This window comes from Diceros bicornis, chromosome 30, assembly GCF_020826845.1.
Source record: "Diceros bicornis minor isolate mBicDic1 chromosome 30, mDicBic1.mat.cur, whole genome shotgun sequence".
NCBI lineage: Eukaryota > Metazoa > Chordata > Mammalia > Perissodactyla > Rhinocerotidae > Diceros > Diceros bicornis.
In genome coordinates this window covers 8,924,873-8,942,518 of record NC_080769.1, presented here as the reverse complement: position 1 = coordinate 8,942,518, position 17,646 = coordinate 8,924,873, and the positions used below count along the sequence as shown (strand labels likewise).

General features: G+C 55.3%; 1 protein-coding gene across 2 annotated transcripts; it reads right to left on the bottom strand.

Annotated features, from left to right (window-relative positions):
* Positions 1-563: 563 nt before the first annotated feature.
* Positions 564-7,928, bottom strand: S1PR2 (sphingosine-1-phosphate receptor 2). Of its 2 annotated transcripts, none has more exons than XM_058525746.1 (2): positions 7,733-7,928; positions 564-3,058 (listed from the first exon to the last, which is right to left on the bottom strand). In XM_058525746.1, the coding sequence occupies exon 2, from the start codon at positions 3,014-3,016 to the stop codon at positions 1,961-1,963; it is 1,056 nt and encodes a 351-aa protein (XP_058381729.1). In that variant the 5' UTR covers positions 3,017-3,058; positions 7,733-7,928; the 3' UTR covers positions 564-1,960. The 2 variants fall into 2 exon arrangements, with proteins under 2 accessions (XP_058381729.1, XP_058381730.1); XM_058525747.1 differs by lacking the exon at positions 7,733-7,928 and adding an exon at positions 6,733-7,529.
* Positions 7,929-17,646: the final 9,718 nt, after the last annotated feature.

The window sequence follows — 17,646 nt, the reverse complement described above, 5'->3', positions numbered from 1 at the left end:
GAGGGCCTGGGTTCCCCTTCAAAGCACCAGATCTATCTTCAAAGGAGTCGCTGAGCCCTGTGCCTCTGGGCAAAGGGTGGTGTCACCCTGGAGCCAAGCTAGGGACCCACCCACCAGCTGCATCCCATCTGGGCTGCTCTTGGTTCTGGGTGGGGCCGACCCCTCCTTCCATGACAAAGAGAGGGTTGAGGATCCTTTCTCTGGCCCAGTGGTGGAGCCGGTAAGATCTAGAGTCAGCCCGCCCGAGTTCAAATCCAGACAGGGCTGTGTGACCCCAAGCAGCTCACTTTTCTCTGAACCCACATCTCCAGAAAAGGAGTTTATAGTAACTCCCGCCTCCTAAGGATTCACATCTTCATGCCTCGAAGGTGCTTGATGAAGGCCAGCCATTCCTTCGGGGAATATGAGCTCCGGAGGGGTCTCTGGGCCCAGGTCCTCCAAGACCAGCTCCTGAGGGGGGCCCCAGCACCCGCCAGGCCTGGGCAGCAGTCACCCTCCCCTGTCCCATCCCTCCCCAGCCACGCAGGGCGCAAATGGGGGAACTACCGCCTTAAGCCCCAAAAGACAACCACCACCAGGAGAAACTGAACCGTTTATTGATCGGCATGAGCCTGGGTCTCAGGCACGAGGGGCATCTGGGGAGCTGTATGAGGGGAGACAAGCCCCCAACTGGCTCCTTGCCCCCCAAAGCCCCCCTCCCCAGCCTGTGCATTCACAAGAGATCACTCTGAGGTGTGAGGTTTCCTTCCCGAAGCTCTGAAACTGGGGAGATGAGCCAGCAGTGACAGGAGTCTGTGCAAGGCCGGAGCCCTCTTTGGCAGTTTCGACACGGACATGAGGAGACAGAATAGCATCCACTCTGGGGAAACGCGGTGGGGAGAGGGGGTCACAGACGTGACACACGCATGCACACACACACACACATGCACAGACAGACACACATAAATATACATTTGTACCGCAATGTCCCTTCCATCTAGCCACAGAATTTAGCCAAGTCCTTCCAGGGCAGGTCAGGGGAGAGCGCCCCACAAACGTCCTTGGCACCCCCACCTCCTGCTCCGTTCAATACAACTTGAAAGGAGGCACAGCGGGCTCCAGGCTCCCCTTTCTTAGGAGATCTGGGACCTCGGCTGGGGCTGGAGGTGGCAGTAGCTTGGGGGTCGCTGTTTTTGGCGAAGGGCGGGGGGTGGGGTTCCTGGGCAGACAGCTCCCCCTAGAACTTTCTCAAGTTCCACCCTGCCCCACTGGGAGGCCCAGAGCCCTCTTCAGGGCCCCCAGACCGGTTTTTCCAGTCCTTGGCGATTCCTCCGTGCCCCAAATAGTGCAATTCGCCAATGAGGTCTGAGAATGGGGTTTAGCCCCCGGCCCCCGACCTCCACCCTGTGGTTTCCCAGCATCTCTTAAAGTGAGGCAGCTGGTGAAATTTGGGGAAGGTGTGGCTTTGAGCCCCAGAACTGTCAGCCAGGGCCACCTGGGACGGTCAGGGAGGAGGCCTCCAGCCTCTCGGGACAGTGGTTCCAGGGAAGTGGCCTGAGGTTGCCAGGAGAAAGTGGCAAAACAGATAAATTCAAAGGAGTCTGGCACAGGGCGGAGGGTCAGACAGTGGTGAAATCTTGAAATCCTTCGTACCGGGTTGTCAATCGCCCCTGCCCTCAGCTCCTCTCGAGCGCCTGCCTGCTGTCACCCGGGCCCTTTCCGGGTCTCCCAGACCTCCTCATGATCTAGTCCTCAAGGGGCCACACAGGTCACCGCACTTGTCTCCACGACGCTGCTGCAGCTCGGCCACGTGACTGGTCGGTGCCTCAGCCGGCTGTCCCGGGCGTGAAACATTTTCAGTATCACCCAGGTCTCTGGTGTGGGGACATCTTGCTTGGCAGCCCCACATCTCTGTCCAAGGTCATTCGGCGCCTCTCCGCAGGGCACTCTGCTGTGGCCTGGCTGTCGGCCCACGTGTCCCTCACACCATCGTGTTGCCCTCCAGAAACGTGGGCGACGTGGGCATGTGCGTGCCCCTCTCCAGGGAGCTGGAGCTGCGGAGGGGCAGGAGGCGGTGGCCCGGGGTCCCGCTCCGCCGTCCCTGTATCCCCGCCGCCTGCCGCCAGCACAGCAGAGGCCTCAGTACCTCCCGGCGCAGGTCCCGGCTGCGCCACGTGTAGATGACAGGGTTGAGCAGCGAGTTGAGGGTGGCGAAGGCGAAGAAGTAGTGGGCCTTGTAGAGGACAGGGCAGGCCCGGACGGGACAGGCATAGTCCAGGAGGAGGATGCTAAAGGCGGGCAGCCAGCAGAGGATGAAGACGCCCAGCACGATGGTGACGGTCGTGAGCAGGGCCAGCGTCTGCGGGCCAGCCACATCGGCATGGCTGGAGCGGACCACGCAGTAGATGCGGACATACAGGGCCACGATGGCCAGCAGGATGACGGAGAAGATGGTGACCACGCAGAGCACGTACTGCTTGGCGTAGAGCGGCAGGACGGTGGAGCAGGCCTCCAGGTGGCCCAGGCAGTTCCAGCCAAGGATGGGCAGGCCACCGAGCACCAGCGAGATGAGCCACGAGGCGCCGATGAGCAGCAGCATACGGCAGCTCTTGTCACTGCCGTAAAGCTTGACCTTGGCAATGGCCACGTGCCTCTCGATGGCGATGGCCAAGAGGCTGAAGACGGAGGCGGAGAGCGTGATGAAGGCAGAGCCCTCGCGGGCGAACCACTGCACGGGTGTCAGCCGCAGCGTGACAGGGCCCGAGAGCAAGGTGTTGGCGACAAAGGCCACGCCCGCCAGGAGGTCTGAGGCGGCCAGGTTGCCCAGGAACAGGTACATGGCCGAGTGGAACTTGCTATTGCGTATGACCGCGATGAGCACCAGAAGATTCTCCAACACAATGGCGCAGCAGAGAATGATGATCAGCGTCGAGGCCACCTGGCGGGAGGCCTCCTGCGTGTCCAGTGTCTCCTTGGTGTAATTATAGTGTTCCAGGACCTTGCTGGGGCTGAGGTACTCCGAGTACAGGCTGCCCATGGTGGGGCTCAGTGGCCGGCCGGGGCCATGGGGCTGTCAGAGCTGCAGAGAGAAAAGACAGACAGACAGACAGACAGGTCAGTGCTGTGGCTGCTGCCGGGGCTCTGACTTTGGACGGCTGTGGTTCGACTCCCAGCTCCGTCACCCCTCGCTGAGTGGCCGCGTGAAGTCAGAATCATCACCATCTCCGCTTTACAGGTGGGAAACTCAGAGAGGTCAATTCACTTTCTCAAAATCTCAAAGCTAGTAAGTGGCAGAGCCAAAAAAACTCACTCCAAAGCCTCTATAACCACTAGGCTACACTGTCTTTCAAAGGAACAGAAGGTCTCCCCCCAGGGGCATGAAGGACACAAAGTGGGCTTCCAGAAGCCTTGCCAACCTACCCAGAGAGCGAGCCTGGGGCAGGAGCTGGAGAGCTTGTCTCCTTCCTCAAATATACTGGAGCCTCAGGCCTCAGGCCAGCCTGGCAACCCGGGTCAGCGAGATGCTCACTGCTGATAACACGGTCCCTTGCTGGTTACCACCCACTGCCCTGGATTCCAGGCTGGGTCTAAGCCCCAAGGCCATGCGCGCTCCCAAGATAAGGTCTTGGGGAGACACCAGGGTGGCCCTAAGGTTCGAGCATCCCTGAGGTCACGTCATCTTCAAGGACGTAGATCTTGGAAGCAATTCAGGATTCAACCCCACTCCCCCCTCTGACATGCTGAGGGACCTTGGACAAGTCACGAGATACTCGGCCTCTCAGCTGCAATGTTCTCATCGGTGCAACGGGGACTTCAGAGGGCTGATGGGAAAATCTTGTTGAATGATGCATAAGGCACGCTTAGCACGTAGCAAGCACTCAATAAATATTAGCCAATATTATTAGCTCCCCTCTTCCTGCCACACATACAGCTGTGGCCTAGGTGCCCTCCACCCAATCTTTTGGGGAGGGATGTTGACTGAGCCAGCCAGGCAAGATTCCCAACAGCCTGTTCTCATCAGCACCAGCTAGTCCAGCCGTGTGACAGACAGTCCCAGCGGGGTGAGCAGGGCGCCGGCACCCCCCTCCCCAGCCAAGATGAAATCCAGATGTGAGGCCCCTGGAACAAACAGGGTGGAGTCCCAGCTCCCCAGTCACATCCGGTGTGGAGAAGGCTGATGGGATGGGGGAGCCACGGGAGACCGGTCTGGGAGGTCCTGGCTAGGAGGATGGGGCAGCTGTGCTGAAGTCATGTGAGCGGTGAGGGGGCGTGCAGCCTCGCGGGGAGGGGGGACGGTATTTGTTTCCATGAAACCCTGAGTCACCCCCACTGTCAAGGAAAACTGAGCCGTGGGGGGAGGGGGTGGGAAGAGGCGCGTGGGCAGAGAGGATGAGAGCGGACATCATGGTTTCCCCCAGCTTGGTGGGGGGGGGGGTGTCTCAGAGGTGGTGCAGTGTCTGCCTTTCACAAAGGAGCCGGGAGGAAGCTCCAGCCATTAGATAATTGGGGGGGTAGGGGGAGGCGCGGGAAAGCCCTCCCCACATCCCTGGAAACACGCCTAGCAAAGACCACGTGCGCTCCAGGAACACGGTTCCAGAAAGGAGGCTGGTTAGGCCGGTTCCTAGTGAGCCTGGGAGTGATGGGGGGCTTCCGGGGTCGCCAAGCCATTCAGTCCCCGGACGCCCCCTCGGAGGGGCGCCCTGGCCCCCGGCCTGACGGAGGCAGCTGCTCCCCCTGGGCAAAGGGACATCCGTCCTAGTTTGGGAACAGAGAAGGGCTTGTGCGCATCCCCGGGGACTGTCGCCCCGCCCAGATCGCCACACAGAGGCCCCTTGTTCCCTGCCGGACAGGGCCCCTGGCGCCCCGATGCCCTCTGCCCGCTGCAGCCGGCCTGGAGCTGGCTTGGCCCAGGCCTCGGCCTTACCAGACCAGCCGTCGGGCCAGAAACAGCACGCGCTCTGATTGGGTCATTTTCAATCCCAGGGCATTGAGCGATTCGCCTATTGGCCTGAGCTCTCCGTCCTCGGTATTTGATTGGCCCGTTGGGGGCGCTCTCCGGCCAGCACTACTGATCTGGACCTCAGCAGGCGGCTGCAGCTCATTTCTTTCCGAGGACAGAGTGAAGGCTGTGTGGGTGTCCCAGGGGAGAGTTTGAACCGCGGCCTGACCGCCGGGTCACCCCGACCAGACGCCCCCAGCCTGCCCTGGTCTACTGGGCCCCTCTTGGGGTTCATAATTAACAATCAAAGACCCATCGCAGGCCTGGGAAACACATTTGCTGGTGGGCGAGAAGCGCAGGGTATGTTCCGTGGCCGCCCCGTCCCCGCCTCATGTGGGGCCACCACTCGTCTCCTGTCTGGCGGCCAAGAGAAAGATTTATAGCCGTTTCCTGGCGAAATAAGAAATGAGTTCAGCCCTTGCACCCCAGGGACTGACCAAGTCTGTCTTCTTGGGGGGGAGGGGGGAGAGACAGGGGGCGCTGTACCCTCACTTTCTGCAGCCCCAGGAGGCTGTCAAGGCATCCTCAGAAGGCAGGACGGCTCTCCTAGTTAGAGAAGGGGAAACTGAGGCCCACACTGCATCCCGACGACTTTGCTAACACGCGAACTGACGGCAGGTCTGCTTCCCAGAAAGAGGAAGAAGGGCCCGGAGGTTGGGGCTGGCAGAGTCACCCCGAGGCCGATACAGCCCTTGCCAGCTTCCCCTCGCTGTGTCAGCCTCCCAGGCTGGCTACACACAGAAGCTCAGGAGGCGGTCCCTGGCCTCAATGGAGGGAGAGCCACAAGTGACAGGGTTTGGAGGGAAGGGAAGAGAGACAGACCAAGACTGTTCAAGGGGAAATAAGGAGAGAGGAAGGCTGGAGGAAGCCTCAGTGGCTTCCAGGCACCCCTTCCCCAAGTTCCCCTTAGAGGCAACTCCTGTGGTTAAGTGTTCCTCCCGGTCACTCAATGAGCCTCTTGCCCTAGGGCAGCCCCTCTCCCCCTTTCTTCAGCTCTCAGGCCCCACCCCCTATTCTCCGCGCTGCAGCCAGGGGGCGCTCCACTAGGCCACTGCTCAGCTCCAGCTTCTACCATGGCTCCCCACTGCCCCAAAGGGCCTGGCCCCTTCCCACCTAGTCTCTTCCCACTCTCCCCCAGGGTCACTCCACTCCCACCACACTGGCCTCCTGCCTGCCACCCCCATCGCCAGCTCACAGCCTTTGCCGCGGCTGTTCCTCCACCTGGCATGCCCTTCCTCGCAATCCTTGAACGACTATCTCCTCATCTTTCAGGTTTCAGTTTTAAGGGCACTTTCTCAGAGGGGCCTCCTCTGACGTGCCAGTCTACTCGAGCCGCCTTCCTCAGGCCCTTTCTATCACAGCATCTTGCTCTATGATCTTCACAGCACTTGCAAATTTTGGAAATTATGATTGTATTTCTTGTTTTCTGTCTGGCTTCCACGGTAGAACGTGAGTGTCGGAGGCCAGCCACCCAGTCGGTTTTCAGCCCCTTTGGAACGATGCCTGGCATACAGAAGTGCTCAGAAAGCATGTGGAATGGATGGATGGACGGATGAATGAATGAACGGACCAACAAGGCCCCAGTGGGTCCCCGAGGGTGGAGGCTCCTAAACTCTGCCCAGACCCAAACAACAGCAAGGGAGGCTGGAGACGCCTCTGGTCCGCGAGCAGCCCCCCCACCCCGGGCGAAGCCCAGCGCGTCTCCGTGGAGACGGCGGCAGGACCCGCCCCCGCCCTCCAGCCGCAGTCTCGACCTCCTTATCTGGCCGTGGAATGCGCGGTATCCACACTCGCAGCCGCTGGGGCCGCGCCTCCTCTCTCCCGCGACAGCCACACGCGCGGGACCCCCAACATCTCCAAGTGGGGGTGGGGGGCTCCTCTCCGTCCCAGGGGCCCCGCCTTGGCATTCCCGGAGCACTGGGGGTTGGGGTGGGGGGAGATTCCAGCAGCAGCCGCACCACGAATGCTGCACCCGCGTTGCGCCACGCGGAGGACGGTGGGCACAGCGCGTGGCGCCCGGAGCACCTGACTAGGGCGGACTCGGGGGAGGGGGTGGAAATCCCCGGGTGAGTCAATTCGTGCCGGAGGAGGGGGCGAGGTTCCGACGCTCTGCTGGGCCCGGGACCACACGGGGTCTGTGGCACGCACGTCTGCACCCAGGCCCCATCCCCAGGATAAAGACGACGCGCCGGAGCCACGCAGTCACGTTCCCTGTCCCTCAAGAACAAAGCCACGCCCCCGCGGGCGGACTGGAGGAGACGAACTACTCAGGGAAACTGAGGCAGAGAGCCAGATGAGCAGACAGTGGGCGACTGCCTTCCCCGGGGCCCCGCCCCTTGGCTTGGAAGCTCTAGGGCGCGCAGCACCTTTCGCCCTCGCCCAGCCCGAGTTAGCCAGGAGGGGCGCCCTACACCCCCATACACACTCCCCAAACCCTTGATCGCGGGGCTCGCTGTCCTGCCTCCCAGTCTGCGACTGAAAGCGCTCGGATTCCGCCTTCTCCTCGGCGCCAACTTCCTGCCGCTGGGGAAGGCAGGGAGCGCAGTCTGGGGGTTCGCGGCCGAGGCAGTGGGGGCCGCCTGGAGTCGTGGAGAGGGCTCACGGTGACCACTCCCTCCGTGCAGCAGGAGCACGCGCGGCGCGTGCGCGCCCCGGGGCGCCCCCAACCCCTGGCCAGGCCCCCCAGCTCCGATCCTGCGACCTCAGGAGACCGGGGCCCGCCCTTTCTGCCTCCCCCTCGCCACGCACGCTCACCTGGCTAGGCTGGCCCGGGTCGCTGCCCTGGTCGGAGGGGCTTGGGCGTCTGCGTCCCCGGGACGGCCGCGGCTGGGGCTGGGGCTGCCCGCCGGGCTCGGCTGCGTCCCGGGGCTGGGGACCGGGGACGGAGGGGGGGCGGGGAAAGGCACCGCCTCGGCCCCCCAACTCGCCCCGCCCTCTTCTCCTCCCTTTTCCGGCGGCGGCGGCAATGAATTCCAGATGTGGCTGGCCAGCCGGGGCGCGCGCGCGGGGGCCGGCGGGGGAGGCGCGCGGGGTCCCTTTGTCCGCACCCCCACCTCCCGCCCTGCCCCTCCCAGCCCCCACCCGTGAGAACCGGCCGGCGCATGACGTCACGCAGCCTGGTGACGTCACGTCTGTCTTGGCCAGGTGACCTCAACCTGAAACAACTGTCTTCGGTTGCGAATAAACTGTTGGCCCATCCCTGGGACCCCAGAATTGGAGGAGAGCGCGGGATCCCATTTATTTACTCAACAAGGAGCCATTAAGAACCGACTATGTGTCAACGCAGAAAATAGGCATTAAGCCCCTTCTATGTGCGTGTTCATCTAACAAATAATCAAGATCCTACTATGTGCCACGCCCTGCCCCAAAGACAGGACTGGCTTTGCCTTGATAAGGCCTCAGAATTCAGCCGCTGCTCCCTCTCCCAGGAGCACCCAACAGCCGACCCTCCCTTTATCGATAGCTGTCCCACCCTCGCTGTGGTCGACCAGCAGGCCCAGGTTGCGCCCTGCGTTCCAAGCTAGGGCCAATCTTCTATTTAATCCTTCAGTTTCCTCCCGTTCCCCTCATTCAGCCTTTTAGGAGGGTACTATTTGTGGAAATGTATACATAATCTGCTTATATGTTTATTTATGAAATACATTAAACACCTGGTAGGTGCCAGACACTATTCTCAAAGTTAAACATTTATTAAGGAACAAAACTCCGTGTTTCTGAGGAGCTGATATTCTACTGTATGCATGCAGAATATCCAGAATATGGCAAGAAGAAGAAACTGGTAAATTTCCTGGGCGAGGAATTGAAAGACAGGAGACAGGGCATGGGAGGGAGGCTGCTTTCACTCTGTGAATCCTTCCATGCCTATTGACTTTTGTGACGTGCGTATGTGCCCTATTCCAGCAATAAATTAAATTAAAAATTAAGATTCCGTGATACCCAGACCATGCAATAAAAAGGAGGGAGGGGGTAGGTGCACTCTTCTGTATGTATATATTATACTTCAGTAAAGAGTGTTGAACAGCATAATGCTAAAAAAAAAGGTATCTGCACCCCCATGTTCATTGCAGCGTAATTCACAATAGCCAAGAGCTGGAAACAACCTAAGTGTGCGTTAAAGGATGAATGGATAAAGAAGATGTGTGTATACAGACAATGGACTATTATTCACTCACGAGGAAATCCTGTCATTTGCAACAACATGGATGGACCTTGAGGGCATTATGTTAAGTGAAGTAAGCCAGACAGAGAAAGATGAATACCGTATGGTCTCACTTATATGTGGAATCTTAAAAAAAAAAGTCAAACTCATAGAAACAGAGAGTAGGAAAGTGGTTGCCAGGGGCTGGGGTGGGGGAACAGGGAGAGGTTGGTGGAAAGGTACCAACTTTAGGTTATAAGATGGATAAGGTCTGAGGATCTAACGTAAACAGTAGTGACCTCAGTTGATAACACTGCAATGTATAAGTGAAATTTGCTAAGAGAGTAGAACGTAAATGTTCTCATACACGAAAGAGAAATATGTGAGACAATGGGTGAGTTATTTAACTAGAAAGGGAAATCCTTTAACGATGTGTCTATCAAATCACCACGATGTACATTTTAACTATCTTACAATTTTATATGTCAATGATACCTCAATAAAGCTGAAATTTTAAAAAATTTAAGGCTGCTTGATACCCAGACAATGCAACTGATAAAAAGAAAGGAGACTTTTGGTGCACTCTTCTGTATGTATGTTACACTTCTTAAAGAGTGTTAAAACACAAAACCAAAAAGGAAATTAAAATTGATCCATTTATGACTAAGAAAAAAGTAAAAAATGGAGTAGTCTGGATGTGAAACTCTTCAAGATGTTAAGTTGAAAAAAACACAGAGTAGACCAGTTTGCATTGCTTGCACGCATCGTCTAGGTGTATATATAAGGACTGTATAAATACACACATATTTGCCTGTGGACTCATAGGCCATCTCGGGGAGAAGGCACAAGCCACTGGTCACAGCCGTTACCCTCAGGGAGGGGGGCTGGGGAGCAGGGGAACAGGTGAGAAGGGGCCAGACTTTTCATGGTATACTCTGGGGGACTGGAAGTTTTTAGCTCGTATTACCAATTCAAAAAATTTACAAAGACATGAAAAATCAGATAAAAGGTAACAAACAGATCGCCAGACGTCTAGTTGTAAAATTTTTCCTGTAATAACAATAATAAATAATATCAATAATATAAACAATAATGTTAATAAACATATCAACAATCGACATATCACCATTAAATAAATTGATCTTAAGAATAAACATATGTAAGTGATTAATAAAGAAATGAATATTAAAAATCAATATGTTAATGCTACATATATGTAGGCAGCGTATACATTCATATAATGCAACATACAATGCTCTGTGCTATCTCTGGTGATGCCTCATTGGTTTCTGCCGTCCCAAGCTGACAGTCCGATGGAGGAGACAGAAGAAATCAGATAGTTCTAACACAGGGTAGCAGGGCTTTATGGGGAGATAAGAAAAGTCAGAGAGACTTCGCTTCTTTTCCTGAGCCAGATTTCAGTGTCCACTTGGTTCCAGGCCAGATCTTGGGGTCCACTCGGACCTCGGTAACACCTCACTGAATCCTCTGCCAAGTGACATGTGTTGCCCGGACGACCTCTAGAAACCAGGTGTTCAACCCACAGGAGTAAAGTGCAAAGAGAACTGGGTCCTCTCCTCCCCACGGAGCTATCGGAGCGGAAATCTCAGCCTCTGTGGGGACTTGAAGGCTGCGGAGGAAGTGCCCTCGGCTAGCTCAGCAGTTTGCCATACCCCCAGGGACCTGGGGGTGGGGGTGATGTCAAGGCCACAGACGTATCCGGCTGTCTGTTACAGGGACCATGGCTCCTAGATAAAGGTGATGTCCCCTGAGGCACACAGAGGCACTCACAAGCAACTTCCACCTCCCCCCCACCCCACCGCCTCCTACATCTGACACAACACGAGGTCTCCGCCGGGTCAGCTGAGGGGACGGCTGGAGAAATGGAAACCACTGAAGGCCTAGACTTCCTGATGGTCTGGAGGGGTTAAATGCAAAGCTGGGCCCTGCCCTAGGGGAGACCCTGAGTGAGAACTGTGGAAGAGGAAGGAAGCAAGGCCCTTTTCTTGGGGAGTCCCAGGAAGGGGAAATACAGAAGGAAGAGAATTGGACCAGCCTCCACTAATTACAGGGCCTCTGACAATAATGGCTAACGCTCACTCATGCGACAGACACGGGCTGTGCTGGGTGCGGCCCTATGAATCCTCACAACCCTGTGAGGTGGGTGTTATTATTATCATCATCCCATTTTTTTTCATAGACTTTATTTTTTAGAGCAGTTTCAGGTTCACAGCAAAACTGAGTGGAAAGTACAGAGATTTCCCGTATACCCTCTGCCCCCAGATGTGCCCAGGCTCCCCCACCATCAACATGGCCCCGGAAGGGTGCATTGATTATAACTGATGAACTGGCATGGACATGTCATTATCACCCCAAGTTCATAGTTGACATTAGTGTTCACCCTTGGTGTTGTACATTCTATGGGTTTAGACAAATGAGAAGGACACGTATCCACCATCATTGTATCACACAGAACAGTTTCACTGCCCTAAAAATCCTCTGTGCTCTGCCTGTTCATCCCTCCCTCCCTCCCCCCAACCCCTGGCAACCACTATCTTTTTACCGTCTCCATAGTTTTGCCTTTTCCTTGTCACCCCATTTTAGAGATGAGGAAACTGAGGCACACAGTAGTGGTGGGATTTGGACTAAAGCTCTCTGCCTCCTTGTTCATCTCAAGTCCCCGCCCCAGTCCAGATTCAGTGACTTGCATCCCTGCCCTGGCGGGTCAGGACAGAAGGGCGGTGGGTACCACTCAGGACCACATCAGTCATTGGTGAGAGGAGGAACATTCTTCTCTGTAATCCAGGTGAGGGGAATTCTCTGATCCCACTCCCATCCCAAATTTTGTGAACTCCCCCAAATCAATGAGGCCCAGGCCTGCCCTCCCTCCTCCCTGAGCCTCCACTCTCCCCACCCCCACCTCTCAGCTCTTGGCAGGAGAAACCGCATGGAAAGAAGTGTCTGTGACAGGTCCCAACTTTCTCATCATCGCCCAGCACTGGGGGAAGGGGCCCCAGCTGCAGAGAAACTTTCCAGATGCTGATCTTGGCAGGCAGCAGGGCTGCGGCCATTGTGTCTCATCCATCCGTGGGCTCGGGGCCCACTTTCGGCTTCAGGGATGGGGTGGGGAGGCTCCCGGCGGAGGCCAGCCCCTGCCACGTCTCCACCAGATGTAGCCTTGGCCCTTCCAGCCTGGGAAGAGTGGGCTCTCCCTTCGGGACGAGAGAAGCATGCACAGTTCAGGGAGAGGGGAATGCCGGAGGCTCCTTCTCAGCAAGCCCCCCACCCCAGCATAATATAACAGCTGACGCATTTATAATGTGCTGGTTACTGTCCTGAGCGCTTTGCAATATCAACTCATGAGCAGCTCAGAGCAGCTCCTTCAACTAGGAGATGAACAGACAGACTGCTGTCCATCCTTACAAGGAAAATGGCTCAGGAATCAAGGAACCAGTGATACATAACAACATGGGTGAATCTCAAATGCTTAACACTGAGGGAAAGAAGCCAGACACAAAAGGCTGCTATGTGGTCCCATTTCTATGACATTCTAGACAAGATCGAACTAGAGGAAGGTGAACATCCCAGTGGTTGGCAGGATCTGGGGGTGGAGAGACGGGTTGACTATGAAAGGGCACGGGGGAATTTTCTGGTGATGGAACTATTCTAAATTTTAATTTTGGTGGTGGTTGCATGACTATATGTGTTTGTGGAAACTTGCAGAATGATACACTCAAAAGGAAAGACTTTATTTTGTTGAAATTGTTTCTTAACAAAAAAACCAACCAGCAAAAGCCGTCACAGCTGCCTTCCATCAGTCAGCGTCGACTCAGGAAAATAGAAGCATCTCAAATGGAGGGGATTTAATACAGGAGTTGGTTGCGTAGATGAGAAACTGAAATAGAGTGGGGAGAGACTATTTAGAAATTAGCACATAAGGAGGCTGTGCCCAGTGGGAGATGCTGCTCCCCAGAAGCAGATGGGGAGAAGTATCTTGGCTGCTCCCATCGTCTTGCCTTCCAATCCATCCTGGGTGCCCGCTCTTGGTGAAATGTGGGCAGAAGCCAGTGGGCAAGGGAGATGTGGTGGGCAGCGGTGAGCCCTTGGTCATGGGGTGGGGGCGGGGCAGGGCATGGATGATCTGAGGGCATACAGGCTCGAGCCTGAAACAGACCATGTGAGACAGCGGCAATTATACCCCCATTTTACAGACTAGGAAACTGAGGCTCAGAGAGCCCACGTGCCCTGCCCAGGGGTTCAAGCCGGGAGGGGGGGGGCCTGGCTTTCTGCCGAGACCTGGCTTGGGGGCTGATCTGCACCTTTTTTCTGCTCCACAGCCCCAGCCTGGCAGAACTGAAGGGAATAGAAACGTCCATGCAAATGAGATGTATCCCCCGTGCCCGGGGGGGGGGGGGGGGGGGGGTGCCTCAGTGGGAGACTCCGCCTCCTCACGGGCTTGGCAGTTACCCACAAACTCAGCTGCAAACAAACACACAGCAGATGTTTTGGCAGTTGATGGGGGAGGGGCACTTCAGACAGCTCCCCCCAGTAAGCCAGACCCCCCACATGCCCTGCACCTCCTACCTGGGGGCTGCCCCCCAAGCATTGCAACCCTGACCTCTGGCCTTTGTGAAGCCTTGCATAGTGATGGGGCTAGAAAGACCAGATATCCGGGGGGGCCTCCAGCTTCCCATGTGTGCCCCCTAAATTGCTATCGTGCCGGCAGCCAGCAGACTTCCTCCGCGGGCTGCAAGGCTGACGCAGGCCCCGTGTCACTGGGGACGGAGGTCACCTACAATTGAGCCTTTGATCCACAGGAGTGGGTTGGACATGTCGACCTTTGACCTCTACCCAGGCTTGGGCCAAAACCGTCAAACTTTGAGCCTCGTGGTGTACAGTTGTTTTTTTTTTTTAATTTTATTTTTTTTTTTCCCCAAAGCCCCAGTAGATAGTTGTATGTCATAGCTGCACATCCTTCTAGTTGCTGTATGTGGGACGCGGCCTCAGCATGGCCGGAGAAGCAGTGCGTTGGTGCGCGCCCGGGATCCGAACCCGGGCCGCCAGCAGCGGAGCACACGCACTTAACCGCTAAGCCACGGGGCCAGCCCTGCAGTGTACAGTTCTCAAGGTCATTACCTCAGTTTCACTGAGGCTCATAATCAACGTGCTGGTGGGAGCCCTGTGCTAACTGTTTTGTCTACATTCCACTTGTTCGATTACTATGTACTGAGAACCCCCTGGTGCCTGGCACCCTTCTTAGCAACAAAAACAAAGATCCCTGTCCTCCAGGAGCTGACATTCTAGGGGGGGTGACAGAGAAGCAGCAGGATAAATAAGAACATGATGTCATCTGTTAGAATGTAATGAAAGTTCCAGAGACATATGAAACCGGGAAGGCAGATGAGAAACATGAGGTAGGAAGGGAACAGTGATCTTAGAGCCAGTGTCACCTGAGAAGGTGGCGTTTGGGTAAAAATCTGAAGGAGGTGGGGGAGTTAGCCATGCAGCTGAAGGGGAGAGTCGTCCAGACAGAAGGGGCGACCAGTGCAAAGGCCCTGAGGCTGGTGTGAGATGGACAGTTTCTGGTGAGAAGACCAGTTGGCCAAAACCACAGAGTGGTAGAGGGGGAGGGTAGGAGGAAGTAAGGACAGGTCCTGCGGGGCCTTGTGGGCTGCAGGAAGTCTTTGGCTTTCGCTGTGAGTGAAGTGGACGGCACGGAGGGTTCTGAGCAGAGGAGGGATGTGATCTGCCTCAGGTGTTTACAGGCTCCCTCTGTGGGGGAAAAAAGACTGTGGGGAGTGAGGAAGGAAGGAAAGAGAACTCTGATCCTCTGCAAAGCTCAGTGTTTGTGTGTGTCCCGCTTACCGATTAGGAGACCAAACTCCAGGGGCCAGCCCGGTGGCGCAGCACTTAAGTGTGTGCGCTCCACTTCAGCAGCCCAGGGTTCGCAGGTTCGGATCCCCCGCGCACACTGACGCGTGGCTTGTCAAGCCATGCTGTGGCGGTGTCCCATATAAAGTAGAGGAAGATGGGCACGGATGTTTGCCCAGGGCCAGTCTTCTTTGGCAAAAAGAGAATTGGTATTGGATGTTAGCTCAGGGCTTATCTTCCTCACCAAAAAAAAAAAAAAAAAGGAGACCAAACTCCAAAAGGGCTAATCATGTGCCTAAGGACACCCAGCCAATAGTGGCAGCCCCTGGATTCGAACCTGTGTCTATGTGACCCCAGTGCCATTAGGTAAATAATAATTTATTGGGTATCTTATGTGCCCATGACCTCAGGGAGATAAAGACCTTGAAACCCAGGAGACAAAGGGAGAGCTTTTTCTGTTTCTGGTTATATTCCTGCAACAAGATGATGAGCGGAGGAATTCACTCAACAAACGTGTGTTAAGACCCTGCTGTGTCACAAGCATTCTGCTGGGCTCTGGGGCTACAGCAGGGAACAAGACAGAGCAAAAATTTTGCCCTGGGGAGTTAACACTCTAATAGTGGAGACAGCCAAAAAGCATTAAAAACAATAGGAAGTTATATAGGATGTTAGAAGATAAATACTGATGGAAATAAACAGGGCAGAATAAGGGGGTCAGAGGGCCAGGGGTGGGGATTGCAATTTGAAATAGGAGTGGTAAGGACAGGCTTCTTGGAGGAGGTGACTCTTGAGTAAAGAATCAAAGGAGGGGAGGGAGGGAGCCATGTGGGGATCTGGGAAAAGTATGTTCCAGGCAGAAAGAACAAGAGTGCAAAGGCCCTGAGGTGGGACCAGCATAAATGAATGAGTCAATGAACAAAGCATGTGGCTGTCAGGAAGATCCAGCCACCCCTGCCCACCGCGTCCCCCATGTTCTCCCCACTTCTGGCCTTTGCAAATGCTGTTCCCTCAGCCTGGAACATACTTTCTCCTCTGGACAAGCTCTTGATGGGCCCTCAAGATTTAACTCTCAGGTTACAGCTTTAGGAAGCTGCCTCTGAGACCCCTGTCCCCACGAGTTAGGAATTCTTCTCCATGGGCTCCCACAGACCCTAGAGACCTTCCCTTGCCCATTCGGGTCCTTTAGCCACTGGACTGTGAGTGTCTCAAGGATTTCTGCTGGATTTACTCCAGCAGTATACAGTAGGTGCCTAATAAATCATTAAGCAACTAAATGCCATTACATCATTCACAACTTAAAATCTAAACTCCCCAGCACAGGACAGACCTGTAAATCTGCCTATAAAATCATACACTGGATCTGGGAGGAGACACACAACTGGTTGTAGTGGTGGCTTCTGGGAGGGGACCTGGGGGGCAGGGGACAGAGGTAGAGGAGACAGACTTTTCACTCTAGTTATCCTTTGGTAGTTTTTGAAATTTTCTTTACAAGTGTGTGAATTACCTATGCCAACATAAAATGAATGAATAAAATTCTACAAAATAAAGGATTAAAAGACTTTTTTAAATTACAAAGTGCATGGAGTTTTAAACACAGATTCACAGTTATTCTTGCAGGGATAAAATACACAGTGAAATACACTGTAAATTTTCATTAATACTTCAAGAAAATATCCATGTTCTATATCAGACGCAAAAAAAACACAAAAGGCTTACAATTTAGCACATCTTTCAAGTCCTCCAGGGTCCACCCTCATACCTGCCTTGGCTCTTGCCTTGATTTGATGACAAAATTGACCTTTAATAATAATAATGCTATTTCTTAAGTCTCACTCTGTGCTAGTGTTTTCATTTTGTGCGCACTTTGCTTCCATCATTTCATCGAAGTCACAACCTCCCCATTTTCCAGATGAGGAAACTGAGGTTGGTTCCGAGACCAAGTTCTCGGCCCCTGAGCTCAGTCCAGACGGCGCTGGCAGCTAAGTGCTCGGGTCTGGCCCGGCACGGAAGGCTGCTCCGGGCTCGTGGCGCCCCCTGGAGGGTCTGACGGGGAACGTGGCAAAGTACCTACAAAGTGAGCTTTTGGATTTCTGCAGGGCGGGTGGGCGACAAGGGCGGCAAACCAAGATCTGTGGACGCTCCACTTTGCTCTGTCCTCGGAGAACCCTGGCAGGTCTGAGAGGCGACAGGAACCTTGGCCTAAGGGTTGGGGGAGAGACAGACCTAATCTGAGGGGTTTGAGGGGGACATAGCCCAGCTCCGGGGGATCTAAGCAGAGGGGCACCTTCCGGCAGGCCTAATCCTGAGTGCTTTCTGGGGGAGATAAGGCTCTGCATTTAAACACACAGGCAAACAAACAAAACCACGTTATTGGATACTGAAAAATCACCGCTGTCAGTCTCGGCGGCTACATGGGGGCGTGGCCTGGAGGGCGTGGCTGACATCCAAAGCCTAATAGTTATTGGTCAAATTCCCTTAGCCGCCCGCCTCGGAACCGCCCAGCCATGGGCGGGCCACTTTTCCAGACTTAGCGCTCATTGGCTGAACGAAGAGCGTGGGAAGGCTTCATTGGCTGGATTCCTGTACCGGCTCTTTAGGGGCGGGAACCCAAGAGGAAGTGGCCCACGGAGGGGGCGGGGCTTGTTGCGGTGGAGTCGCG

Excerpts from the sequence above, each read along its gene's own strand:
- S1PR2 (XM_058525746.1), bottom strand. The coding sequence starts at position 3,016 with ATGGGCAGCCTGTACTCGGAGTACCTCAGCCCCAGCAAGGTCCTGGAA.